At 53.7% G+C, this 23,607-nt stretch overlaps 1 protein-coding gene across 1 annotated transcript in view; it reads right to left on the minus strand.

Annotated features, from left to right (window-relative positions):
* Positions 1-1,974: 1,974 nt before the first annotated feature.
* FAM53B (family with sequence similarity 53 member B) overlaps positions 1,975-23,607 on the minus strand; it is a 54,522-nt gene continuing 32,889 nt past the window's right edge. The window contains exon 5 of the mRNA XM_040606252.1: positions 1,975-5,792. Coding sequence (XP_040462186.1) covers positions 5,463-5,792 — 330 coding nt within the window. The 3' untranslated portion in view covers positions 1,975-5,462. The remainder of the gene's footprint in view (positions 5,793-23,607) is intronic.

Consider the following 23,607-nt stretch of genomic DNA (forward strand, 5'->3'; position numbering starts at 1 on the left):
CCTTCTCAGTAGTCATTGCTAAACTTCCCTCCAGTTCTCCTGGATACCAAATCCACACAGGCATACGCTGCTACCCAACAGCTGCAGCTACCCGAATGGGATGAACCCGGTCTGTTCTCTGAATATCCCCTGGGACCCATCCTGCGCCAGCACCGCATGCCTGCCGAGCACCCGCCACACCAGTTTAGCCCCAGCTCAGCTCCATCCTGCTGCCAGGGAGCGCTCAGCCCATGCAGGGCTGCCAGAGATGCTCCATTGAGCAGGGGTGGGCAGGGGATACGTCTTTTTTCTTAATCAGATTAAGCATTGCTAAGATGAGCTGCGCCCTGCTGCTGGGCATTGCGGCGCTCCAGCAGATCCCCGGGGATTTTAGTTTTCCTCACCCGACAGTTTTGCAGAGCGGCTCTTTGCAGCGTGCGCGGCAACGCCTGGCCCTGCTGCACGTGGCAAGAGCGTGGCAGGAACAGGGGCTCAAAATGGGTAGAAGAATTAAAGCCGATGGGTTGCTCCATTGTGTCCCCTGCCCCAGGGGAAGCAGGGGCTGCCCACCTTCCCCGACGCTTGCCAGCATTCGCAGGGTCACCCTTTCGTAGGCAAAAGTCTCCTTTTAACCAGCATGTCAGAACTCTGCACCCCCTTGGGTTCTGGGCAAGACTTTGTGCTTCAGACTGCAGTGGAACAGGACTGACCGGGCTTCAACCTGCTCCAGACCTCCCACAGGACCACGGAAAGGTATGTAATTATGTGCATGTTATAGATACTCATGTATACATACGCTCAGGCAGCGTGCTCTGGCCACCGTCTGCGTTCAGCTACTGCTTTCTGCATTTGCAGGCAGGAGGTAAACGGTTCCAGTTCCAGTTCCAGCAGTCCCAACAGCAGAAGACAACCCCGGACACTGAAGGACACCGAAGTGATGCTCCGTGGTTCTGGAGCAGCCTGCGAGCGCTGGAAACACTTGTTTTTCAGAGCTACCAGCTGGCTGCTGAGCTGCACGGCACCCCTTGGGGACAACAGGCTAAAGCAGGCTAGGAATTAAATTATAATAAAATAAACCACATCTGGGAAAGTGACCTTAGTGCATTTTTTTGGTCTGTTTTTGTATCTTTTGTCCTCCGGGTAGTGGTTCAGCCAAAGTGTATGGTACCATCTGCATCTGCGCACACACAGAGGATGCCGTAAACCCTGGTTGAACGTTAGGGCTGTGACGGATCACTGAGAATTTCTTTTTTATCCTATAATTCTTCATTTTTGTTCTATTATACTAAGCCTATCTCTTCAATCTGATTAAGTTTAGGCAGATAAACATCCTGCCATCTGTCATGAAACTTTTTAAACTGTTTGCTTGCTCGAGGAAACGCAGCCGTTTTCCTTTCTGGTTTACAAAGGCTGTAGGGAGATAATCGCTTTGTTTCCCCAAGAATTAATTTAACACCCCCGCGTGCCCTTGCCCTGTTGTGGGCTCTTTGCCTTTCTTGAGTTTAGATATTATTTTTTTTTTAAGAGGTGGGACATTAGCTCCATCCTTGAACACAAAGCATAAGGTGCTACTTAGCACTTCGATGTTGATTTGCATTTTGCTGTTACCTCTTCGGCTGCATTACAGATGACAGCCAGCCTCAGGCTCGGGGGGCTGTGGGAGACATCCCCCCCCCCCCCCCCCGCCCTGGTGCATCACATCTGCCTGCAGGAGAACGTCACCAAAAATGCCCATTTTTCTGGTGCAACCCATGGCTGGGACACCATCCCTATTTCTGACACCCCAACAAAGGGTTCCAGCCGGGGGCTTTCCCCATTCACCCCCCATTTTTGTGACACCCTCCACTCCCCCCAGCTCTGCCCCATCAAACTCCAGCCGGTGCCACCACCCGGCTGATGGGTCCCCAAGGGGCAGCGGTGTCCCCAGCGCCCTGACCCCGCAGCAGCGCCCGGCCACCGGGACGGCACAGAGAGGCGAGACGCCGGCCGGGGTTATTGAACCAGGAAGCTTTATTTACACAGTAAAAGTAACAAGCAATTTCCTGAGATTGAGCTGCTCTAGTGCAATCAAGTCATGGAGGGGGTACGGGTGGGCAGCCTCCTCGCCCGCCCGGGGAGGAGGCAGCCTGCACCGGTGGGGGCACCTCGGGCAGCCCCTCCCCGGGGACACGCACATCCCGCTGCGCTTGTGCAATTGCCAGCGAGACTTGGCTACTACAGGTCATAGCTTCAGAAGGCTTTCTTTTCTTTTTTTTTTTTTTCTTTTTTTTTTTTTGGCCATCTTCTTCTTTTTGATTTCTTGAACATCAAACCCATAAACGCTGTAAAGCACTGCTACAATCCTATAACATCCTACGTAAGTCTGTTAGCCTGTTCAGCCAGGAGCTTTTAAACAATGCACTTGAAACACAACTTTATTGGCCAAAGAGGCTATGCTATAACGTGGAAAAATTACAATCTATTTTACAAATATTTCTTTTCGTGGTTTCTTTAATGTAATCTTTCATAGAACAGGCTCAAAGAGCTGCATCTGCAAACACACAGCAAACTCCCTGCGCGCATGCTAAGACTTTTCCTAGTAAAATCCTTTTTTTCAGGATGCTGAACTCTTACTGCTGCTGACACAGCATGCTGTCATCCTGCCACGGCTGCTGGCCAGGCTGGGTCGCGCCTTGGACAAGCACCGAGTCCCTTCTGTTTTAGCTACCTAGCAAGGAGTAACATCCCTTGTCTGCATATTACTTTAATATCACATTCTGGCAGCCGGCAGGAATTTGCCGGGGTGGGGAGGGGGGCATTACCAAAGCATCTGTGTAATAGGTGACGTCCTTTACAAACCAAGAGCGGGACCCCTGGGGGGATGCCCTGCTCTCCCGCTGCGGTGGCTGCGGGCGTAGGGTCCGCATCTCCTGATGCCGGGGAGCAACGCCACTTCGGACTTTACAATCAACAGGATGTCCCCTGAATCTGAGGCACATACTATATTATATTTAATATTTTTAATTACTTTATTTATATATATATTTATATATATATAAATCCACAAATGTTTTACCTCTACAGAGAGAGAGAGAGAGAGAGAGAAAGAGAGAGAGAAAAAAAAAATTTTTAAAAGTAAGGCTTTCTTAAACTGAGAATAAGTACATGAAATCATACAAACCCAACAACGAAATACCCAACAGAACACCACCGTGGCCTCAAAACCGTCGCTAACTGTAGTCTTTGCCTACGCTAACGTGCCCAGTATAAGGCCATGACTCATTGGAGAAGCGTCTTTAGTAAGGCAAACGGGTTGTGCTGTATGTAAACTGAATGCTACGGCTACGTCGAGTACAGCTGGGCAGTGGTCCACTGGTCACCTTCCTACCTGGGGGGTTAGCATGGCGCCGGTAGCAGCCCTTGGAAAGAAAACAGAAGCCCTTAGGAATCACTGCCCCGGCGAAGCACATGCGAGAGCCCACCCGGAGCTCTGCGGCAGCAGCCGGACATGGATTTGGGTGAATTTGCCCTTTTTCGGTCACTCGGGAGCTGGCAGCTGCGGAGGTGCCCGTGGCCGGCGGGAGCTGTGCGCCCCGGGAGGGGGGACATGTTGGTGAGGGGGGTATCGAGCATCAGGAAGACTCAAAAGCTGAGAACTGTGCTGTGGCCGTGCCGCTGCAGGGGCACGTGCCGGAGGGGTGGCGGCAGCCTGGGGACACGCTGGCGTGGCTGGACCCCCCCAGAACGTGTCAGCCAGGCGGCGCCTTCCACTACAGGAGGGCTAAAAATTAAGCCAGGATGTATTTTCTTTTAAATAATGCATCAAGCGACAATTTAAAAGAGCTGGAGGGTTCCCCAAAATGAAAAAGACATCCCTGTCATCCTTTCCACAAACATTTGGGGCTGGCCCAGCTCGCCAGCACCCGGCGGGGGCATGGACGCGGCCACCGCCACGCTCTGCGGTGCCAGGACAGGGCTGATGGGTTCCACTGTGATGGGAGACGCCACGCACATCCCAAACCACCACAGAAAAAGTGCACTAACAGAACCAGAAATGATGAATAAAACCTGTACCGGTGGCTCTCAGCCCTTTCTGAGTTACGGACTCATCAAGTGTTGCCCATGGGGGTGCTGAACCCTGTTATAAACGTCATGTCTTCAATTGCTGCTGGTATCGATGACTTTTTTTTCCCTTTCTCACTTTTGCAGAGCTCGGGAAGTAAACCCTGAGCTTGAGGGCACCTGCAGAAGATGCTGCAAGCCACTTGTACAGCTTTCCTAGAGCTTTAAACAAACAAAACAAAAAAAAAAAAAAAAAGAGGGAGGAAAAAAAAATACACGTCCTTCTAAACCTGTTAGCAAGTGGACAGCTTCTTTTTACCAAAGAGAATTAATATCATACAAATATATTGGTCACCATTTTATCTGTGCTAAAAAGGCACAGGAAGAGGAAAAGCTTTCAGTGCTGCTACCTGGATTTTCAGCTTTTTGCCAGCTGACTTTGTCAAGTAACCCCGCGGCGTGCCTCGGGCGCAGCCCCTTCACAGTACGGCCAAGCCAAAACAAGAGGGGGGCAGCCGTGCCCCGGGTAGCAAAGAGGGCACAGCCGCTGGTAAATGGGTAAACAGCCCAGCCCTGCTAAAAACTGGGTGCTGAGAACACAAGCGAGGGTGGCACCGAGCCTGATCGGGGCTTTTTCCCGATGGGTTTGAGAGAAGGGACTAGGAATCAAAAAAATAAAATAGGGAAGGCAGGCATCTGAGCATCCCCAGGCAGCACCTGCCAAGCGCTGCTGTGGATGCCACCCCACAGGGAAGCTGGGCGGGCCAGGGCTCCCTTTAATTCCTCATCAGGAAAAGGATTTTTTTTTTTTTTTTTTTAAAAGAAGTAAAAATCCAGCTCTTACCATTATTAAATTTAAGCAAAACACTTCACTTGCCATTTCCTTCTCACGGCACTCCCAGGGACGTGGGGAGCGAGGGTGGTGCCGGGGCCGTGTGGGATGTGGCAGAAGAACCGCAGCCGCCCCTGCAGCCCCAGACAGCGCTCGCTGGCGAATCTCGACATTCTGGTTCCCCCCCACTCCTTCCAGCCCCATGGGTGGTGGTTTCTCCTTGTGCATCCCTTTCTGCACACGCACAGGTGGGACCCGGGGGAGCGTGGCCAGCCCCACCAGCTCCAACCTGGGCTTGGCAAAAGCCATTTACTCGCTAAATGCGAGTTTTTGGCCACCCCTGTGCCTGGTTTCCCCAGTCGGACAGGCAGTTTCCTCCGGCTAGCTGATCTCTGGCTACAGTAGTTACAAAGAATTTCAAGATTTACACACGCATGCACACAAATTGCTCTAAATACCTGATGAAATTTTGGCAAAGCTGCTTCGTCCCCTCCGGCTGGCAGGAGGAGAGCGGTGGCAGGACCCCGTGCACCCAGCGCCGGCTGCGGGGAGCCCTCCACGGCTCCACCGGCAGCCCCCCGACAGCGGGGCGAGGGGACCCACTCCCTCCTCAGTTGTTTTCTATCTGCTCGATATCTATCTCGCCATCCAGCTGGAAGAGGCTCTCGGCGCCCGGCCCGCCGCTCCGCCACGCCGCCCCGTCCTCCTCCTTTCCGCCGCCCTCCTCCTCCTCCTCGCAGGAGAGGTCATCCCTGCTGGCCCGGCGCTCCTCGGCCCGCGGGAGCGGCGGCTCCGGCACCGGGGTGCAGGCGGGGGTCCTGCCCGGCATCACCTCCGGGGAGCAGGGGGCTGCGGTCCATGGCTGGGGGCCGGGGAGCCGCTGGGATCCGTCCTCGGCCGCGGAGCTAAGGCAGGTAAGGCTGTTGAAAGTCTGGCGGTTCTGCAAAGGCAAGGGGAAAGAGGCAGCTGAGACGGGCGCGGGGACAGGGACCGGAGGGAATCCTGAAGCTGGGCTGGGCTGGAAGTTACACCAGGTGAGCCAAGTGCCCCCCATCCCAGCAGGAGCACTCGGCTCACAGCCGCTGGTCCCTGGAGCTGGGCAGCCACCACAAACAGCCACCCCCCACCCATGGCAGGTCCCGCGCCCCTCCTGCCCCTGCGACCGGCGACGGCATCAGCAACACCCCCACCCCAGCCCGGCTCAGTCCCACCACCATCTCCACCCCACGCATCTCCCAGTCCCACCTGTAAGGCAGGACAGAGCCATTTGCCAAAAATAAATGCCTGTTTCCAACAACTCCATTTATTAAACACGGCAAGAGAAACTTCAGCCCCTTCTTGAAGCAGCCGGAGCTGGTGTGCTGCCAAACCCTCCCTGTGATGGCTCACGGCTGTCCTCCCTTATTAAAGACCACACGAGGTCAGTTCTCTGTCCCCTGTCTCTCTAACGAAGAGGCTCCACGGCTGGTTGCCTTGGCCAGGACCTGGATTTACTCTATGTACGGTCACGTCTTCAACACGGTTTCAAACTCCGCCAACAAGAAGCTTGTGGGCATTCAACCTCCCCCGCAGCAGAACGCACACAGCCCCTCGGAGATGCTGGCTGCCCAGCAGCACCCTTACCGGGCAGGGCATGCCTTTTACCCAGGTTGGTTTTTAAAAGAGCAAACTAAATCTTAATTATTGAACGCCAACGGGAGTACCATGGCCACCCCACTGGCTACAGGGCAGGGCGGGTGCTCTGAGCCGGAGAAGATCGCGGAGCATCCTGTGCCAGCCTCCGGCAAGAGGCAGCGTGTGACGGTGCGATGGCTTCACGGCCACCCAGCGCGGCCACCTGCCCCGTGCCAGGCCTGAGCGGGAGCCCAGCGGGCACCTGGGGGGTGGCAGCCCCCTCTCCGGCTGAAGATGCTCACCTGATCTACCGCCCGTCTATCGGCCGTGGGAGGTGGGCACACAAAGAAAAGCTAAAGGAGAAAAAACCACACTCCATGCAAAGTCATGGATAGCTCGTGGCCTGGTGGAGATACGGATCAGGTGGGATGTCCCAGAGGCTTCACCGGTGCCTGGCATCAGTCAGTGTTCTCTTGAATAAGCTGGTGGGGTTAAATCTGCAAAGACTGACACCGGCAGCTCGCTGGGAGTCCGGAGCAGCAAGAAGTTGGTAAGTCCAGATGAGGAGACCTCTGAGGAACAGCTGAGGAAAAATCTGGGTTTAGGCTGGAGACAGCAAGCGGAGGCGTGTAGGACTCCGTACTGCGTTTCCAACAATACAGATCCTGGAGCGCTGCTAAAGATTTCAGCGAGCTGTAAAACCTCATCACCAGAACTCGTTACCACAGGTTAAACAAATATGGTTAAACTACCACGGATGTTGGGTTGCCTGGGGTAGCAGAGCTCTCTGGGCCTCTTACACTCGTTTATCCGGGGGAAGGCAAACCCTGCTGCTGTTTCCATCACACTCTCTCCAAAAGCCTGGGCCAGACTGAAGCTGGAGTAACCAGGGGAGACCGGTACCCAACCGAGCATCGGTCACACGGAGCGACAGGGCTGCTGCCTGCCTCCGCTCCAGCATGATTCAGGACCAAACATGCAGCCTGGAGACACAGCCTTGCTCCAAACATCCCCACTGATGTTCCTGGGGAATTTATGCATACTTGCTCGAGGTTTTCTTTCTTCCAAATCCAGGTAAGATGGGAGTAACTGTTAAAATAGCTTACCCCGGGCTGTAAATGAAAAATCACCCCTTTCCTTCCCCCCTGAGGGATGCAGGTCAAACCCCCACCTACTTGACACTCCAATAATTTCCTACAAAATCAAAGGTACTTGTGCTGAACTTGCACCCACCGACAACACGATGCTGAGAGGCTTTGGGTGCTGTGCTAAATGACGCGCTACGGTAAAATGAGTCACTGCAGGAGACGACACAGAGGCTGCAGTAGCTGAAAGGAGAAGTTCCTGCTGCCCAAGGAGGGGCTGGCCACTGCCCAAGCCGAGGAGGGGGGAGCCACATTTCACACAGCCTTCGGTCTCTGAAACCTTCCAAAACCCCACAAGCCCTGAGCCCATGTGAAAAAGCGCAGGGATTTGTCCTTTAAAACTGCAACTGCACCCAGTCCTCACGTCACGCCGCTCGTGTTTTTTAAATCCAAGCCGTGCCTCTCCATGCGGTCTGTCTTCTAGGTGCTGGAAGCGTAACAGCTTCAAGCAGAGATCTGCACATTATGGTTAATGGACAACTTGTAATTACCGCTGCACTTGGAGAAGGCCTGAGGACATAGGAGAAATATTTTCTAAGTACCTAAAAAAATCTGTGAGTGTGATTTAGGTACTTGAAAGCCTAAGCCTTCTGAAAGTCAACAGCCCTCCCAGAAGTGCAAATCCGTTCTATAAACAAAACTCTGGCACTTCTGAGAACATTAATTTTTCTCCTGCTAATCAAGCTCATCTCCTGGCTCTGGCGCTTCCCTGGGCTCAGTACCCAGGCGCGGGCATGCCGGGCTGCTGCGGGTGGGCTACAGCATCCTGCAAAGGTGGGAGATGCTCTGCAGCGCTTCGGAGAAGATGGTGATGCCTGTGATGATGAATGAAGGAGGATGCAACCTGGAGAGCAACTGAACAGGTCCACAGCACACTCTTCCCATTCAAAGGAATGTGTTTCGATGCTTGGAGGCATCTCAGAGAACAGCCGTGAAGGCACTGGACTTCCAGGGAGCTCGTCATTGGACTTTGGCAAGATAAGCGAGCAAAGAGCCGTGTTTTCCCTGCTCAAACCCACACATGCTGCAACCCAGCATTTTCCATGTACGGCCTTGAGTCATTCCAGGTCGTATCTTACCTTCCCTGCAAGAGGATGGAAAAACCCTTCCGCTGGTCCCGCCGCTTCCAGCGCTGCAGCAGCTGCTTGCGGGGAAAGGCCACGTGCGGGCGGTGGGCAGAGGCACTCCCTCTGACGCAGCTCTGCCGAGCAAGTTTTCACAGGCACCGTCTGCCACGAAATCCCACGCCTCGCCTTCCCGGCCGGAGGGATGGCTGCAGCACAGCTGGGGATGGGCATTTTGGGGAAGGGTCCCCCAGGCTGGTGGTAACCGAGCCAGCATCGCCTGCGCTGGCTGTGGAGCAGCGGTGGATCAGCCACCGCCATCAATGCATCGTCTGTTCTCAAGCCATCGGGAGTTTTTTACTCATTTTTTATTTATTGGGTGAATTTAGCATGTGCTGAAGTGCTGAGCTAGGCAAAACCGGGCAGTCAAGTCCTCTATTGATATCGGCCAAAGAGCAGTTTTGGTGGCACAATGCAGCACTTGTTCCCCATGGCCAGGCAGCCCTGGGCCCCTCTGCAGCCCTGTCCTTCAGGCCAGACCAAGAGGGGTAGCAGGCATCCCAAACGCTGTTGGTCTCAAGCAAACTGTGGGAATTCAGACACCCTCTTGGATCTGACACAGGTGGCTTTTGGGAGATCCTTCTGGCCACCCCAACTACCCCCAGCGAGCATCCGTAATGCACCTTCCATCCAAACCCCCTTCACTCACAGCCATCATCACCCCTTTCTGACCATTTGAGGTGCTGCGTTTTCTTCCCCTGACTCTCCCCGAAGCTGCAGCAATCCAGCAGGCTGGGCAAACCCCTCAGGGAGAGGAAGAAAATGAGAGGCTGCTCAAGCAAGCACCTGAAAAATCATCTAAAAATGTGAGGAAGAAACCCTTGGCCACTGGGAACAAGCTGCAGGGCTGCCAGCCGACCTCCAGAGCAAAACCTCTCTTGTGTGCTGGTGACCAAGCTCAGGCTACGCCTCCTTCCCGCAGGGCTCTTGTGATGCTCCACACTGTGCAGGGCTAAAAGCCAGGAAGGCTGCAGGAGCTGATTCACCCCCCCACATCCATCCTTCTCCACAGGTTTTTCCTCCCTTTGCGCATGTGAGCCCGTGGGGGCTGGGGGCTGGAAGCCCCGACAGCAAGCAGGATGGAGAAATCCCTCGGCAGCACTTCTTCATATAACTCTGCCCCTCATAAAATACCTGGCTGTGAGCTTTCCCCTCAAACACATCCCTGCAAACACGGTGGATCTGCTAGAATAAATATTAGCCAGACCCTGATCCCCACGGCGATCCCGGCTTTTGCGCAAACACTTTTTTTTCCCCCACCCGGCCAGGCGATTGCCGCAATATTCCTGGGAAAGGTGTAACCCTACAAGCTGTCAGCACCACCGGCCCTACCTACCGAGCTGTCATCACCTCCTGTTAGCACACTGGGCTACAGTTGCTTCACAAAGCTGAAAATAACCTGGTGCCAGAAGGAAAGGGGGAAGCGGGCAGCGAGCAGGGCTGCTCCGCGCGGGGACGATGCACCTCTGCCAGCTCCCCCCAGCCAGCAAAGTCATCAGCAAAGTCAACCTGGGGGCTTCTCTGCCCGGCTCGGGTTTAAACCGCTCCCTGAGGCAAACAGGCTCCTGTAAAACACCTTCAGCCTGGGTTGTTCTCTGTTGCTTTGGTTGTTTGCAGCACAGCGGAGTCCTGCCTGGCAGCTGTGTCATGCCAAGCGCTCGTCTGCGCTGCCAAGGAGGATGGCGAGGTGCTTGAGACTGGAAAATGGGATTTCTTTGGGTTTAAAGTTCTGCAGAACTTCATCATAGCAGCTGCTCTTATTTGGCCCAGGCACATACCCGCCACTCGGGTTCAATACTCTCCCCTGCTTTTAAGGCACCCAAAATCTGGTGTCCCCGAGGCTGCTTTCCTGGTGAGTGGGAAGGGGAATACGGGAGACGGGGAGGGAGTTCCACCAGGCACTGCTCCGTCCTGACACTAGAATAATCAACCTCTCCTCTTTACAACCAGAAGGAGCATCTCAGGAGCTTTGCCAACGGGCCCAGGCTGCAGCACAGGCACTGGCACCATGTGCTGGCCACACACATCACCAGCGCAGTGGATACCCCAGACTGGTCCCGCCAGCACCCCACCCACTGCTCTTTGGGCCCCCCAAAACGCAGGAGGTGCAGTTGTCTCACCCTGAGCCATGCTGGTGACCACTGCCCCATGTGGCTCAGCAGCACCGGCTTCCAAGATCAACACTGCCATGGGTGGGAGGTCGCGGGTCTCCCACCGACCCTGTCCTCCCGCAGAAAAAACCTCTGAGCAATGGATGAAGTGTTGGGAAAGAAATGACCGAAATCCCTGAGGAACAAAAACACAGGAGGCTGTTACGGGGTATATGAAATGCAAATGGAGCTCGTGTGCCTGGTGCAGCGCCGGAGCTGGGTTACACGCGGTGTTGCCATGTCAGAGAGCTCAAACTCATCCGCTGCTTGGTGTTTTTGAAATTTTATCTGTGGAGGCACTAAATAATTTGCAGGCACTCCTGCACCCTTCGTCAGGCTGATGTGCTGCATAGCCTGCCTGCAGCAGCACCCCCAGTACAGAGGGCTGGCTCCCTGCGCCGCTCCCAGCGGGTACCACGATGCTGCCCTTGTTATCAGGGTCTGCCTTCCTGGCTCTTCCCTTCTCATCTGCTAATGAAGAATATTTACCTAGCCCCAATCCTAATTTTGCAATAACAGGCACCAGTGCTTAGATGGTGCATTGAAAGCTTTAGCAGATAATTCTGCTTTTATTTTGTTTGGTGTGAAAAACAGCTTTCACAACCAGACTCGGAAATATCTATTATCCTACCAAGTTGCTTCACACTACAGTCTTAAACAAACAAACCAAAAAAAAAAACCAAGAAGGAGGCTTTAAGTCATTAGTATTAATGCTGCCTTTGGAGCCCGCAGGGTTAATTGGGTTTTAGTCGCGGTTTTGCTCTTGTCTTTGGAGTTCTCTTGCTGCCCCAATGGCAGTGGTGATGTTTAGTGAGTTTCCATAAACACAGAAGAAAAAGCTGTTATATGACCCACCAACGGGAATCCCTCCGGTGCTGCAGAGCCCCAGGGAGATGCTGGAGAGACAAATCCCAGAAATCATGGAGAAATACAGCAGGCACAGCTGTGCATGGAATCAGAGACCAGTGATGCCCTCTGGGGCTTGACCGTCCCGCTCATGTGCAGCATCCCACAGCATCCCACACGTGGGGATGGCCCATTCCCATTCACAACGATAACCGGAGGAAATAATTAAGAAAGAGCAATTATTTTCCCTAACAGACACTGAACCCTTCACTACGAGCTGGAGAAATCCATTTGCTCAGACAGGTCATTACACAACTTCATGAGCAACTACTGTGTATTTATTTATTTCCAGGTTGCCCATTCCTGCTGTGCCCAGCCTTTCACAGCCTCCCCGCCCTCTCCTCTTCATCCCAAGAGGCTGCGGCAGAGCATCCCTGGAGCCCCGCAGGGCACTCACACCGACACGCTCAGCACTGCTGCGAGCCCCACGGAGACAGCGGCACCGGGGCAGGGCTGCTCTCCTGATGATGCCATTGCAACGCCACAGATTTAAGTGGAGTGGTTCTGGCATAAGCAACAGTGAGCCTGCACCCGTCTCATCCCCAGAGCGGGCAAAACTCCAGGGTTTGGAGCGGTTCATCTCTGGGGAAATTTGGAGATGCTGGTATTTCGACTTGCCCCAGGTTAGGATGAAACATCACTAATACGGATATTTATTTATTTTTTTAAACCACATTTTTTGAGAATATTGGCCCTACTCCATTTTCATACTATTTGCATCATGTTCAGCATAGAAGTAATATCTTCATTATACTATTGTGGTCTCACTTCACGTCGTAAATTATAAGGCAAGACCTTAATGAAATTAAAACCAAACTTTAAAAAAAAACTCTCACTCAATACTTTTAATAAAATGTTTTCTGTGAAACTCATCTCCCTGAATCAGCCCGTGTCGGTGGAAACCCACTCCAGATGAACGCTCCCACCCGACCCCGCCGGGTACCATTCCCGTAGCAGCACCAGCGGATGGCTGGCAATACATCCCACACCAATCCTGTCACCAGCACAGGGACACTATCACCTCCCTGGCAGTGACACGAAGCCTTTCTTTGCACCAGCACTTTGATTAAAATCAAAAAGAAGTTTGAAAGTGCTTGAGACAAACAGGCGATGCCCCTCTCTTGGTGTAACACTGCGTCCCCCCCGCCGGGGAGGTGCCGAGCGGGATGGACCGCAGTGATGCAGAACTGGGATGGCTGCAGGTATGGAGCATCTCATCGTTTCAGCAGTGCCATTAAAGAAACTATCAGCAAGTAAAGGCATAAAATCCTATCGTGGATGACCATAAATCCAGAATTTATAAAAAGGTGGTGCTGTGGTGTGTACACCAAACATGAGGCAGGAGGTGCGAGGGTGCACCTAATCCCGAGTAGCTCCCTGTGCCAGCATCTTGCCTCCCACAACAGACACCGAGCAGGCTTAGCACACAGTGACTAATTTAAGGTGACAGTAGTAGTCTGCTTTTCCCCAGGCATCAAACCATTGTTGGGTTGGATTAAAAATGCAAGGGGAGCAAGTAATCTGGAGTCATCTACCTGTAACTGCTCCTGGGGTACCTGCACCCACTGTCGCACCCAGCACCGTGGCCTCTTGCACATTAAATGCGGACTTGAAATACGCATCACTTTTCCCCCAGTCTCCATTTCGAGCTAAGCCTGAACATCTTTCTCTTGAAAAGAAAGGTGACCTGCCCTCCTGGTTTATTTAGCATCGCTTCCTGAAATGCTTTGGGAGTTTTGCAAGGCAAGAGATTCCCAAGGAACTGTTCTGATCATCACTACTAAAATTTTGCATGGACAAAATATTTTCTACAAAAGCACCAGCTGCCCAGGAGGCCACGGCCACATTTCCCTATGCCTAAAGGAGCCATTCCCACCGTGGTGCTGGGTGTAGCCACCGAGCCAAAATCTGCACCCTGCTCCCTCTTTCAAATGCTTCTGAAATCCTCGGGCAGAAGATGCCAACAACGAAGCACCTTGGAGGGGAGAAAAACCTGACCATCGTCTGCAAATCCTGCCATCACTGCATCCACCTGAACCGTGGGAGGGAGCAGCAAGCCTGGAAATCTCCTGGAGTGCTGGGGTTTGGGTGGTTTTTTTAAAAACAGTATGAACAACAGCTCTTGGCCGCCACTTTTGAGCCACTTTTCAAATCATTCATGGATAAATCTCTGCTTCGTAAGAGCTGTCCTTTGGGTCCACGTAGCGTACGAGCCCAGGGATCAGAGGGTTAAACAGCACGTGGTGAATCAGATGCGCATCTTTGGGATACAATTGGATTTTGTCCATGTTTGGGACAGACACTACTGAGCTTTGTTTGTGTTTCCAGCCCTGTCCTCCCGTGTGAGTGTGAACAAGGGTGTAACACCCCCAACCCTGCATCCCCGGACTCCATGGTGGGATGGAGGCGGGAGCAGGGGATGGAGCTGGGAGCAGGGGATGGAAGGCCACAGTCCCTGGGTACCACGGGGCCTTTCGGCACTTGGACCCCCCTTGCACAGGCAAAGGATGCTGCCGGAGGAGCCCACCCACCTGCACAAGCCCCAGCCCATGCTGGAAAAGTGACTTCATGGCAGAATCGCTCACATCCCTGGATGCGGCCCGTTTCTGCTTTCACGGCTGAATTTATTTTCAGCCCATTGTGTTTGGTGAGTCAGAAATTTATAACTGGGGCAGATGGGACCGTTTTGACTGTAAAATCGAAACAATGGATGTCATTGCATTACACGTTACTGCTATTAAAAGCTCTGCCAGGTAACTAAAATAGAGCCTGCTGCAATCAATCACCTCCTACGGGCATCCTCTGACTATGCCGAGGTACCTTGCATGAAACGGTCACTCCAGAGCTGCACTAACAGATCAATCAGCCCTGTATAGGGAGACGGATCTTTTCTGCACGCTACTCCTGGCAGCGATGTGACCCAGGACCTAAGAGCAGGGTTTTATTGCTGTGGCAGCACCCAAATCACATCCCACCCAAGCAGGCACGGCCTCAGGAACCTATGGACAGGGGTAGGTGAAAACATGCATTGCCTTCATTTTTCCATTTGGGAACTGAGGTGGGGAAACCTGCCTGAAGGACATTTGCAGAGGAGGCAGGAATGGAGCTGACACATACGAGGCCTAATCCAGTGCCGTAACTTCAAAAGCATCCATTCCTCTTAACACGGTGCCCTCTATACATTAAAACGTATATGCACTTGGACCTGATAAAGCTTTCAGACCGAGCCAGTCTATGATCCCCAACAAAAGCTTTTCCTTTTAGTGCAGCATAGGGAGAAAGTAATGCCAAACATCTCCGAAAGGAAGGGAAATATTTCAGGGGTGAAGTTCCTCACAGCGTGAGAGCATCACCCTGGGCGCCACAAGCAGGAGGGTGTCAGCAGCATGAGCTCCTGCCAGTGGGACACCTCTTGGTCTCCTCGGTGGACACCAGCGAGACGAGGTCTGCTACACTTCGATGAATACGGAGAATGGTTTGTCAAAGGAGCGGGGAGGGGACAAACCCCCTTAACGCTCCATGCCGGGAGTAAACATCATTGTGAACCTAATTTCCCATACTGACCTGAATGTTTTTCAATCACTTGTGGTTTTAAATAAAAAAATACCAGGGCAATGAATAACGATGGTGGCATGTGTAATAGCCTGACCAAAGTTAACACCAGCTAGCCTCCGAGGTCCTCTGTGCCCCCCGAACCAAGGCATTTGCTTTTGATCCTGAACCGAAGGCTTTTTCCCACCGAGCCACAAACTGACCTTTGCAGGCTCTCATTCATGTTTATTTAAAAAACACTGGGGTTTGGAAGCTGGAATCTGTCTCAGAAGTTACATCAATAGCAAACTATTTCCCGGGATACGTCTGGAATTTAAACCCTCCAGTTTTTTTGCCTGTCTCTACCTTTTGGCAATATTTGCCACCAGCTCGAGTGGGTGCTGACGCCGACTGAGATCACTGCCACCCCTCCTGCCCTGGCCAGCAAGCCTGAAAGCTGCCAAAACTTAAACAGAAAAATCTTCCTCCATGAAAACGTAGAGAATTTTACCCTTCAAGGAAAGAGCTGGCTGGCTGGAGAGGAGAGGTCACTTCTCCCATCCTGCAGTTCGAAACTTCTCCCCACTTCAGCATCAAGACCAGCCTGGACCATTTCCAAGCTGGTGGGCTGCTTACTCCAGCTCCGGGAGCGTGCGAGCTCCCTTGTGCATGGATCCTCAAGGAAACTGCCACTACTCCTTAGTTTGGAAGGGAAAACAAGGCAGGGGACAGCGCAGCTCCCAGCCATCCGGAGCATTAACACCCGCTGCTCCTTTGGATCTCGCAGCCCAGGGTGAAGCTGATTTTAATCCTGAAGAACGCAAGAACCACACACATCCCCACTTCAGGAGGATGCTCTTGTGATTCCTGGTGCGCAGATGACTCCATCCTGCGAAGGCACGTGCTCCTCAGGGGACGGTGAAGTCACCCCATGAATGGTGCTGTCTGACCACGGCAGCCAGCGAGCAACGTGAATGGTCCCCTTGTACCCGGCACCAGAATCTCAGCACCCTTCCCGTAACAGGCGTCTCTCAGGCACAAAGTCTTCTCTATACTGCTCCTGACCAAGCACACCCAGCGCTTCATCCCCACCACCTCCCCACCAGGCTGGTGGCCACTGCTGCCAGTACCCTCTCGTCCATCCCTCACAGCCCACCCGCAGGGCAGATAGCTATTTAGGGTGAATTCTTAGCCACAGGAACCTGTGGTGAATTCTAATATATTATATTATATATATATACTTATATATATATTATTTATTAATATATTATATTAATATATCTCCATGATTTCTAGGATTTGTCTCTCCAGCATCTTCCTGGGGCTCTGCAGCACGGGAGGGATTCCCGTTGGTGGGTCATAATAACAGCTTTTTCTTCTGCATTTACGGAAACTCACTAAACATCACCACTGCCATTGGGGCAGCTACAGAACTCCAAAGACAAGAGCAAAACTGCGAGTAAAACCCAATTATATTTTTTTATATATATATATATATATATATAAAAATATATATATATATATATATAGGGTGAATTCTTAACCCCTCCACAACACCAGGGAGATGCAAGGGCATATTGTATTTTAATTGCCTTATTTGTTCTATAGCAACTACTCTCTGTCCCATATAGCATCTGCCCTACTACATAATAAGTTGCTTCACGGAGAAGCAGTTTGCCAGCTGCCTGGGACTCCTCGGCGCTCATGGTACAACTCTTGCAGGAAAGTAAATGGATGTCAGAAAAAAGTCAGGAGGGGAAGACATCAGTTTGACAGTATTTGTTAGGACAGACGTAGCTCTTTGAACTGCAGGTGCTTTGGAGGCTCACACAGAAGCCAAAACCTTGTGGAGCCGTCAGAAATGGGGCTCAGGCGCCACCTCCGAGTCTTCGTTTATTGCCGGTGCACGGATCCTGGCAGGGCACCAGCACCCTACAAACTAGCAGGAACCAACATCTCTCATCACGTCTGACGATGACTGCCAGCGGTGCGAGGGGTTACGTGCCACGAGGACGTTTGTGCCTGCCTTGCCACAGCATCTTGCACTTCCAAGCACAACAGGACCATCCTGCAGGGCTAACCTGGCTTGGGGTTAGAGCTGCAGGGAACACGGCTGGGGCCAAGCACACACATAGATAGATAATATTTTTTTATAGATGTATATATATATAAATGATTCATTTTTTTAAAAAAACAAACAACTGTTTAAAGGAGAGCTGTGTTTGGAAATGTGTTAAGACAAACAAAGACCTCCCAATAACAACCATAGCATAATTTTACGAGGCAGGAAACAGAAGGGGCAAGAGATAGCGAGGGCTCGCTTCGCCATTGCCAGGGATGACTGCAAATTCTTCCAGGGCGGCTGTCGCTGGTGTGACAGACATCTTCTGTCTCCCTCGCGGCTCCCCAGAGAGCTGTGTGAAGGAAAGCAATCTGCTCAGCCAGCACACGCACGCCAGCACCAGGGCTGGCCCATGGCTCGGCTTCCCGTAGATGACTCAGACAAGCCACCGAACCCAGCGTTCGTACTGCCGCGAGGCATCTCGGCACACACCACCCCAAATCCTGCGGGAAACGCTGCCACAGAGATGCCAGAAAGCGGTGGACACAGAGGTGGGAGATGGCAAGTGCCCAGCTCAACACACAGCAAGGTGCCCTTTGGAGAAGAGTTGCACCAGACCACGGGAGAGGAAAACCAAGCAGGTGTCTTTTCAACACACAGCATCTCTGGCAGACTCTTGTTTTGTTGAGAAAATCCATTTTTCTCACCTAATACATCCAGCCAGACTCCCCTAGTGCCTTGCAAAGGGTGAAGCCACCCATTCCTGCCGAAACCAGCCCAGCTGGGAGGACAGCTGGGGCCCAAGCCACCTCCCGTCACCCTTGCAACATGGCTCATCTCCCAGATTTTTTAGGCGCAACCACACCAGAAAAAGAAAAGCAGCTTTTTGAGAAACCTCCCAATTAATGGAAAAATCGGATCCCCACCATTTCTAATCACGACCTGCCGGCACAGGCACGGTCCCCCGAGCCGCGAGACCGAAAGCACTGCGCCGAGGAAGGAGAGCAGGGAGATTAATTAACAGGCTGTCAGAACAACTGCTGGGATGTCGGGGCTCGGACGTTGTCCTCCCTGGGCTGCTGTCTCGTGTGGGAAGGGGTTACAAAAGCTGACGCTGGAAAGCACGCCCAAGCCCTGCACTGAAGCAGGAGGATGGCGATGTCCTCGGCTTACAGGGTGCAAGGGTGGTCAGAGATGCCAGGCAGCTCCCCCGGTACCCAAACCCTCCTTGCTCGGGGTGAGGAATAGAAACCGGCTGCTTTGCACCTCACCTGCCTCGGGACGCTGGGGATGATGAAATGACACATCATCGTCACCCACTCGCTTGAGTATGACCCACTGGGTTTACTGCCAGTTCAAAGGCAAAATGGCACAAAGCGGAGCGTTGGCGTGTCCTTAGGAAGAGCAGAAGGATTCTCATGGTGCTGTGGCTTTTAAAAACTGTTGCTATTTCAACAATAACTGTGTTCATGGTTTGGTTTCTGCCCAGAGCTGAAGCCTCTCCGCTTCAGTGCTGTATCAGTAAATAAGAAGGGGAGTGATACGGGCTCACCTCCCCTTTCCAAGCTATGGGAATTGCAGAGAGAAAAGACAAAACCAGGATTTTGAGGAATTAAAGGCAATGTTTTCCCAAGTATTTTCCCTCCCAGCAGAACTTTTAACATTTAGGTCTCTTTCTTAATTAGCCCAGTCATGTGGCCATGTAATTGCTTCCAGGAGTGGCTCCCTCCCCTCCTGCCTGGCCTAAATATCCCTCCTGGTATGAAGAAAACATTTCTTTCAGGTCAAATTATTTTTATTTTGATTATGGTACTGGGTTTCAGGCCTATAAACACATGTGGTTACCAGCAAAGCAAAAAAATTAACCGATCCGCTGCCGGAGCCAGATGCTGCTCAGCACCCAGCACCCCGAGCCCGGTCCCCAGCTCTGCTGTTAGCCCCCGGGGACTCACAGTGTGCTCCGTGCCTCAGTTTCCCCATCTGCAAAGTGAAGGCTCTGAGATCTACTGGAAAGCCCAGTTTGGACACCGGGTTTCCTTTGCTTTGGATCACGAAGACCCCCGCACGCAGCCGTTCCTACCCCGTGTAAAGCCAGCGCAGGGGACACGTGCAGCCACACGGACACTTTGCCATTATTTCAGCCTCCATCCGAAATCACCTGACTTTCCAGTCCCGTTCCTAGAGAGGCACTAAAAGCAGCCAGGGGGAAGACACAAACGTGCAGGGTTTTCTCAAGCACACTTATCCCCCACCTCCTAACTGCCCACCAGGAATTAGTTGGTCTCCACGGCATCCCCGTGCCGGGGAGGGCTCTGACCGTGCCCCACGCCCCGAAAGCCCGCCCCACCAAAGGCAAGAATGCTCACCAGGACTTGCCTAATCCTGCTCGTCCCTCTGTGCCAGTCCTCCCACGCGGCGAGCAGCCTGCCAGCGCTGCTTTTCATAACCGAATAGCTCAGCCAGCCCTGGCCCTTGCACGGCTCCCGGCTTCGCTTTCCTCCCCCCCTGCTCCAGCCCTGCTGCCCCAAGCCCGGCAGCGCATCCCTGCTGTGGGACCAGGCTGGGTTTCCTCCCAGGAGACCAGGGATGCTCCACGGGACGTGCCTTGCGCTGGATCCCAGTTGTGGATCCTTGGCGGCGGTGTCGGTGCTAGCAACTGCCGGGCGTTCGGCAGCGGCCTCGGCCACCCAGCCTGGGCCAGTGGGCAAGCAGGGATGGGAGAGGGGGTGCCCATCACCCTGGCTGCCACCCGCGCTGGGGGAGGTGCTGCACCCAGCAATCCCTTTCCCGTCCCCGCAGTGCTTGTGCGTCACAGCACAGGGCTCTGGGACCCTTGCTGTACGGTACCAGTCCTTGCAGAGGATGAACCACCCCGACAACTACTCTCGTCTAAACCTGAGGGTAACACAGGCTGCTCAGGTGTTGCTTTCTCGCTTTGGGGGGATTTTTTGATGTGGAGGACAGCAGCCAAAGAAAACACAACTGTTCCTCAAGATGAAGGTTTTCCAGGAATACGGAAGCTGCTTACAGCCACACAAATGATTAGATTTTTGTCATCCTTGGGTCACCCGCCCATGCCAGGGCCATGGCTATCCAAATTATAAATGTGTACCTGGGCTCGGCATCCACCGGAGGGAAAGGGAAGCTCCTCTGACCCGCTGGGATCTCCTCAGCCAAGGCCTTTGTTTCCCAGCTGACAAACCCTCCCCCCGGTGTGATGTGATGGAGAAGCTGGCTTTGCCCCACAGCATCCTCGGAGAGCAAGGACGGTGGGAGCTGTGCCGGGGGTGCTGGTGCTGGTGCCAGTCTCTGGTACCCTGTGGGCAGGGCCACCAAGAACCCCCCACGGTGGAATATTTTGGTCAGCTTTGCCGTCTGATACAGCTGAGTTTTGCAAAGCTTATGGGATAGGCTAAACCTAACTGCTGAAGCGCTCAGTTGGGCCTGCTGGGATAACGAAATTAGTTACCTCTGCAGTTGTAAGCCAGCAATTTCAGGCACATCTACTGCAAAGGAAATGCTTATGTGTGTGTCTTGCGTCTCTGGGTGAAGGTGTCCATCCCTGTCCTCCAGGAGCCTCACTGGAGCAGCTGAAGGCGGGAGATGCTGGGAAACAGTGGGCCAGCCCATCCACGAGCTCTGCTTCAAGCCTCCAGGTCCTGCTGCCTCCTCATCGCGTCCCCTGTCCCACACAGGGCAGGGGTGTGAGGTGGGGAAGGACTGAGGGAGCCGAGAACTGCACTGTCTGTGGCTCCTTGCCCACCAGCCTGGCTTTGCACCACCCTTCAGACCTTCTCTTCCCAAAAGGTGGAAACCAGAGCCCGGACACTCTCCTTTCCCTATCCACTGCATGAACCTTCTACACCAGCAGAGAAAGCACCTGCAGGCAGCCTTCCCGGAGCCGGTGACCTCCTGCACAGACCCCAGGCAGCACCAGGAGTGCTGTGGGGAGAGGTCCTGCACCTCTCTCCTGCCAAACAGCTCCTGCCACACAGCCCACAGCCCTCCTCCTGAAATTCCATTACCAAACACAGCTGCTCCGGGGACACGCCGCTGCTTTAGCACCCTGGTTATTTCGTAACCGCGAGCATTTGTTCGCGCCGTCCCCGCTTCTCAGCCCGTTTCCATTTGCTGCTTCACTTCCACGTTTCCACTGGCGGCTGAAAATCATGAAGCTTATTTCAGACGAACCTGGCATGTGGGATTTAAGAAAGGCTTGCAAATGGTTAGGGATTTGCAGAAGAGGTGACACCTCGAGGCTGCTGAGGGAGGGTCTAGCCCTTGCAGGGACAGAAATCAAGAACCCGTTGGGAGCACACGGTCTGTGGGAGCCAGTGACCCAGCTCACGGTGGTGCAGAGCGGTTTCCAGGCAGGATCCAAGCCTGCAGTGCTCCCTGAGGATGCTCCGGGAGGGCAATCTGCCAGGTCTCGCTGTGCCTTTATCCTCCTAAACCCGGGTCTTAGACGGGTTCGTGTCAGTCTTTCTTTACCCATGTATTAGCTCCTAACACACAAGTCCGACACACACGTCTGACAGCCAGATGCTGAGATTTGTTAAATCCTTTAGCCGCACCCTTACCCGTGCTGGGGGCACTCCTATCCTGACCAGGGTCCCCGCTGTGTGGCCATGGGATGGAGAGCCGTCCAACGCAGCAGCCGGGTAGGGACTTGGCGGTCAGGGCTGCCCTTGTCTGGACTCTGTGCTTTGCTGGGGCCAAGGCCAACCCACAGAGGTGGGCTCAGAGGTGCAGGATGCGATCCCAGCCTGCGGTTCACTTCCTCAGAGCAGGGACCAAGCCAAGCACGCAGCCACGCTGTGCCTGTGAAGCCTCGCACAGACCTCGGCAGGGACCTGGAAGGGCTTGAGATGAGCTACAGCGGGTGCTGAACTCCCAGTGGGCACCAAGGGAGCCGGGAAGGAGCACCCATGGGCTCGCAAGGCTGGAAGAACAGCTACAAAAGGAGGCTTCCCAAGCCCTGGCACAAGCCTTTTATTCCCCAGCGCCTGCAGAGTGGAGCACTGGCAGGAAAACAGCTGGACACAATGTCCCATCTGCTCAGTGCTGGGCTGGGGCTGCATCCCCGCCAGCGGGGTCCATCTGGGGGTCTGCCCTACCTGCCCCACCGCCTCCGTGCCCTTCATTGGCAAAGGCTGGCAATTAAAGAGCAGAAAATCACAAGGAGCCTTTGGAAACAAAAAAAGGCAAAAAAAAAAAAAAAAAAAGGCCTCATTGGCATTTGCAAGGATAAACTCATTAATTCTTTTAATGAGGGATCAAAGCCTCGGAGCCTGCCATGGCTGTTCCCTCGAGGAGATCGCTCCCCGCTCCTCCATGGTCCCCTTCGGTGCCCCGGCGAGCCTGCCCAGCACGAAGTATGAGCAAAGAAGAGCAGATGACTTCTGCTCTGCCCTCCCAGAGCTTCTGAAACGCTCACCTTGCCACGGCGCGAGCACCGCTCGGAGACGGTGACCGTTGCGCAGGCTCTCAGAACCGCCAGGCCAACAAAACCAGTCCCATCCCTTTGATCTCTTCCCTTTGTTCCGCAGCGAGAGCTCCAGCAGATGCAGGTGGGGCACGCGCGTGTCATACCTTGCAATGCACTCCATGTTTTTGACTCATCCCAAAAGGTCTTGATAATCACTCCTGAGGTGCTGAGCAGCTTGCCCAGAGGGATACAATGGGAATGTCCAGCCTTGCAAGACCAAACCACTGGCCACAGCAGGCAGACACCCCAGTGGGCAACCGAACCAAGGTACCTGCTGGCACGGGCACAACCGGCTCCGCATGCACGGGCATCGCCTTGGGTTTTGTTACCTGCGTGCCCACGCAGCCGCGCGTGCCACTGCCACGTCTCTATGCCGAATTGCCCTGACGCAACGAGACCCAGTGACACGCAGACACGACCCTTCGCAGGGCTCCTCATCAACCTTGGCACACATGCCTGCATGTGTACGCAACCCCCCCCCCCCCCCCCCCCCCCGAGAAGTATAAATGCAAGTCACGCTTTGCATTTCCAAATGCAGACCCCACACGTGCCGTCAGAGGCACTGCGGCTGAGCACTCCCCTGGCCGCTGCAGGCACGCAGAAAGAGGAGCAGCCCATTTCCCAGCCCCGGCACGCGAGCTTGGGGCCGCATCCTTCCCCCTCTTTCCCTGGCTGCTCCACACCGTGGGCTTTCAGCCTGGTCAGCCCTTTGCCCACAGCTGTGGACCTCCTCCC

Source organism: Falco naumanni, chromosome 9 (assembly GCF_017639655.2).
Source record: "Falco naumanni isolate bFalNau1 chromosome 9, bFalNau1.pat, whole genome shotgun sequence".
In the NCBI taxonomy this organism is placed as follows: domain Eukaryota; kingdom Metazoa; phylum Chordata; class Aves; order Falconiformes; family Falconidae; genus Falco; species Falco naumanni.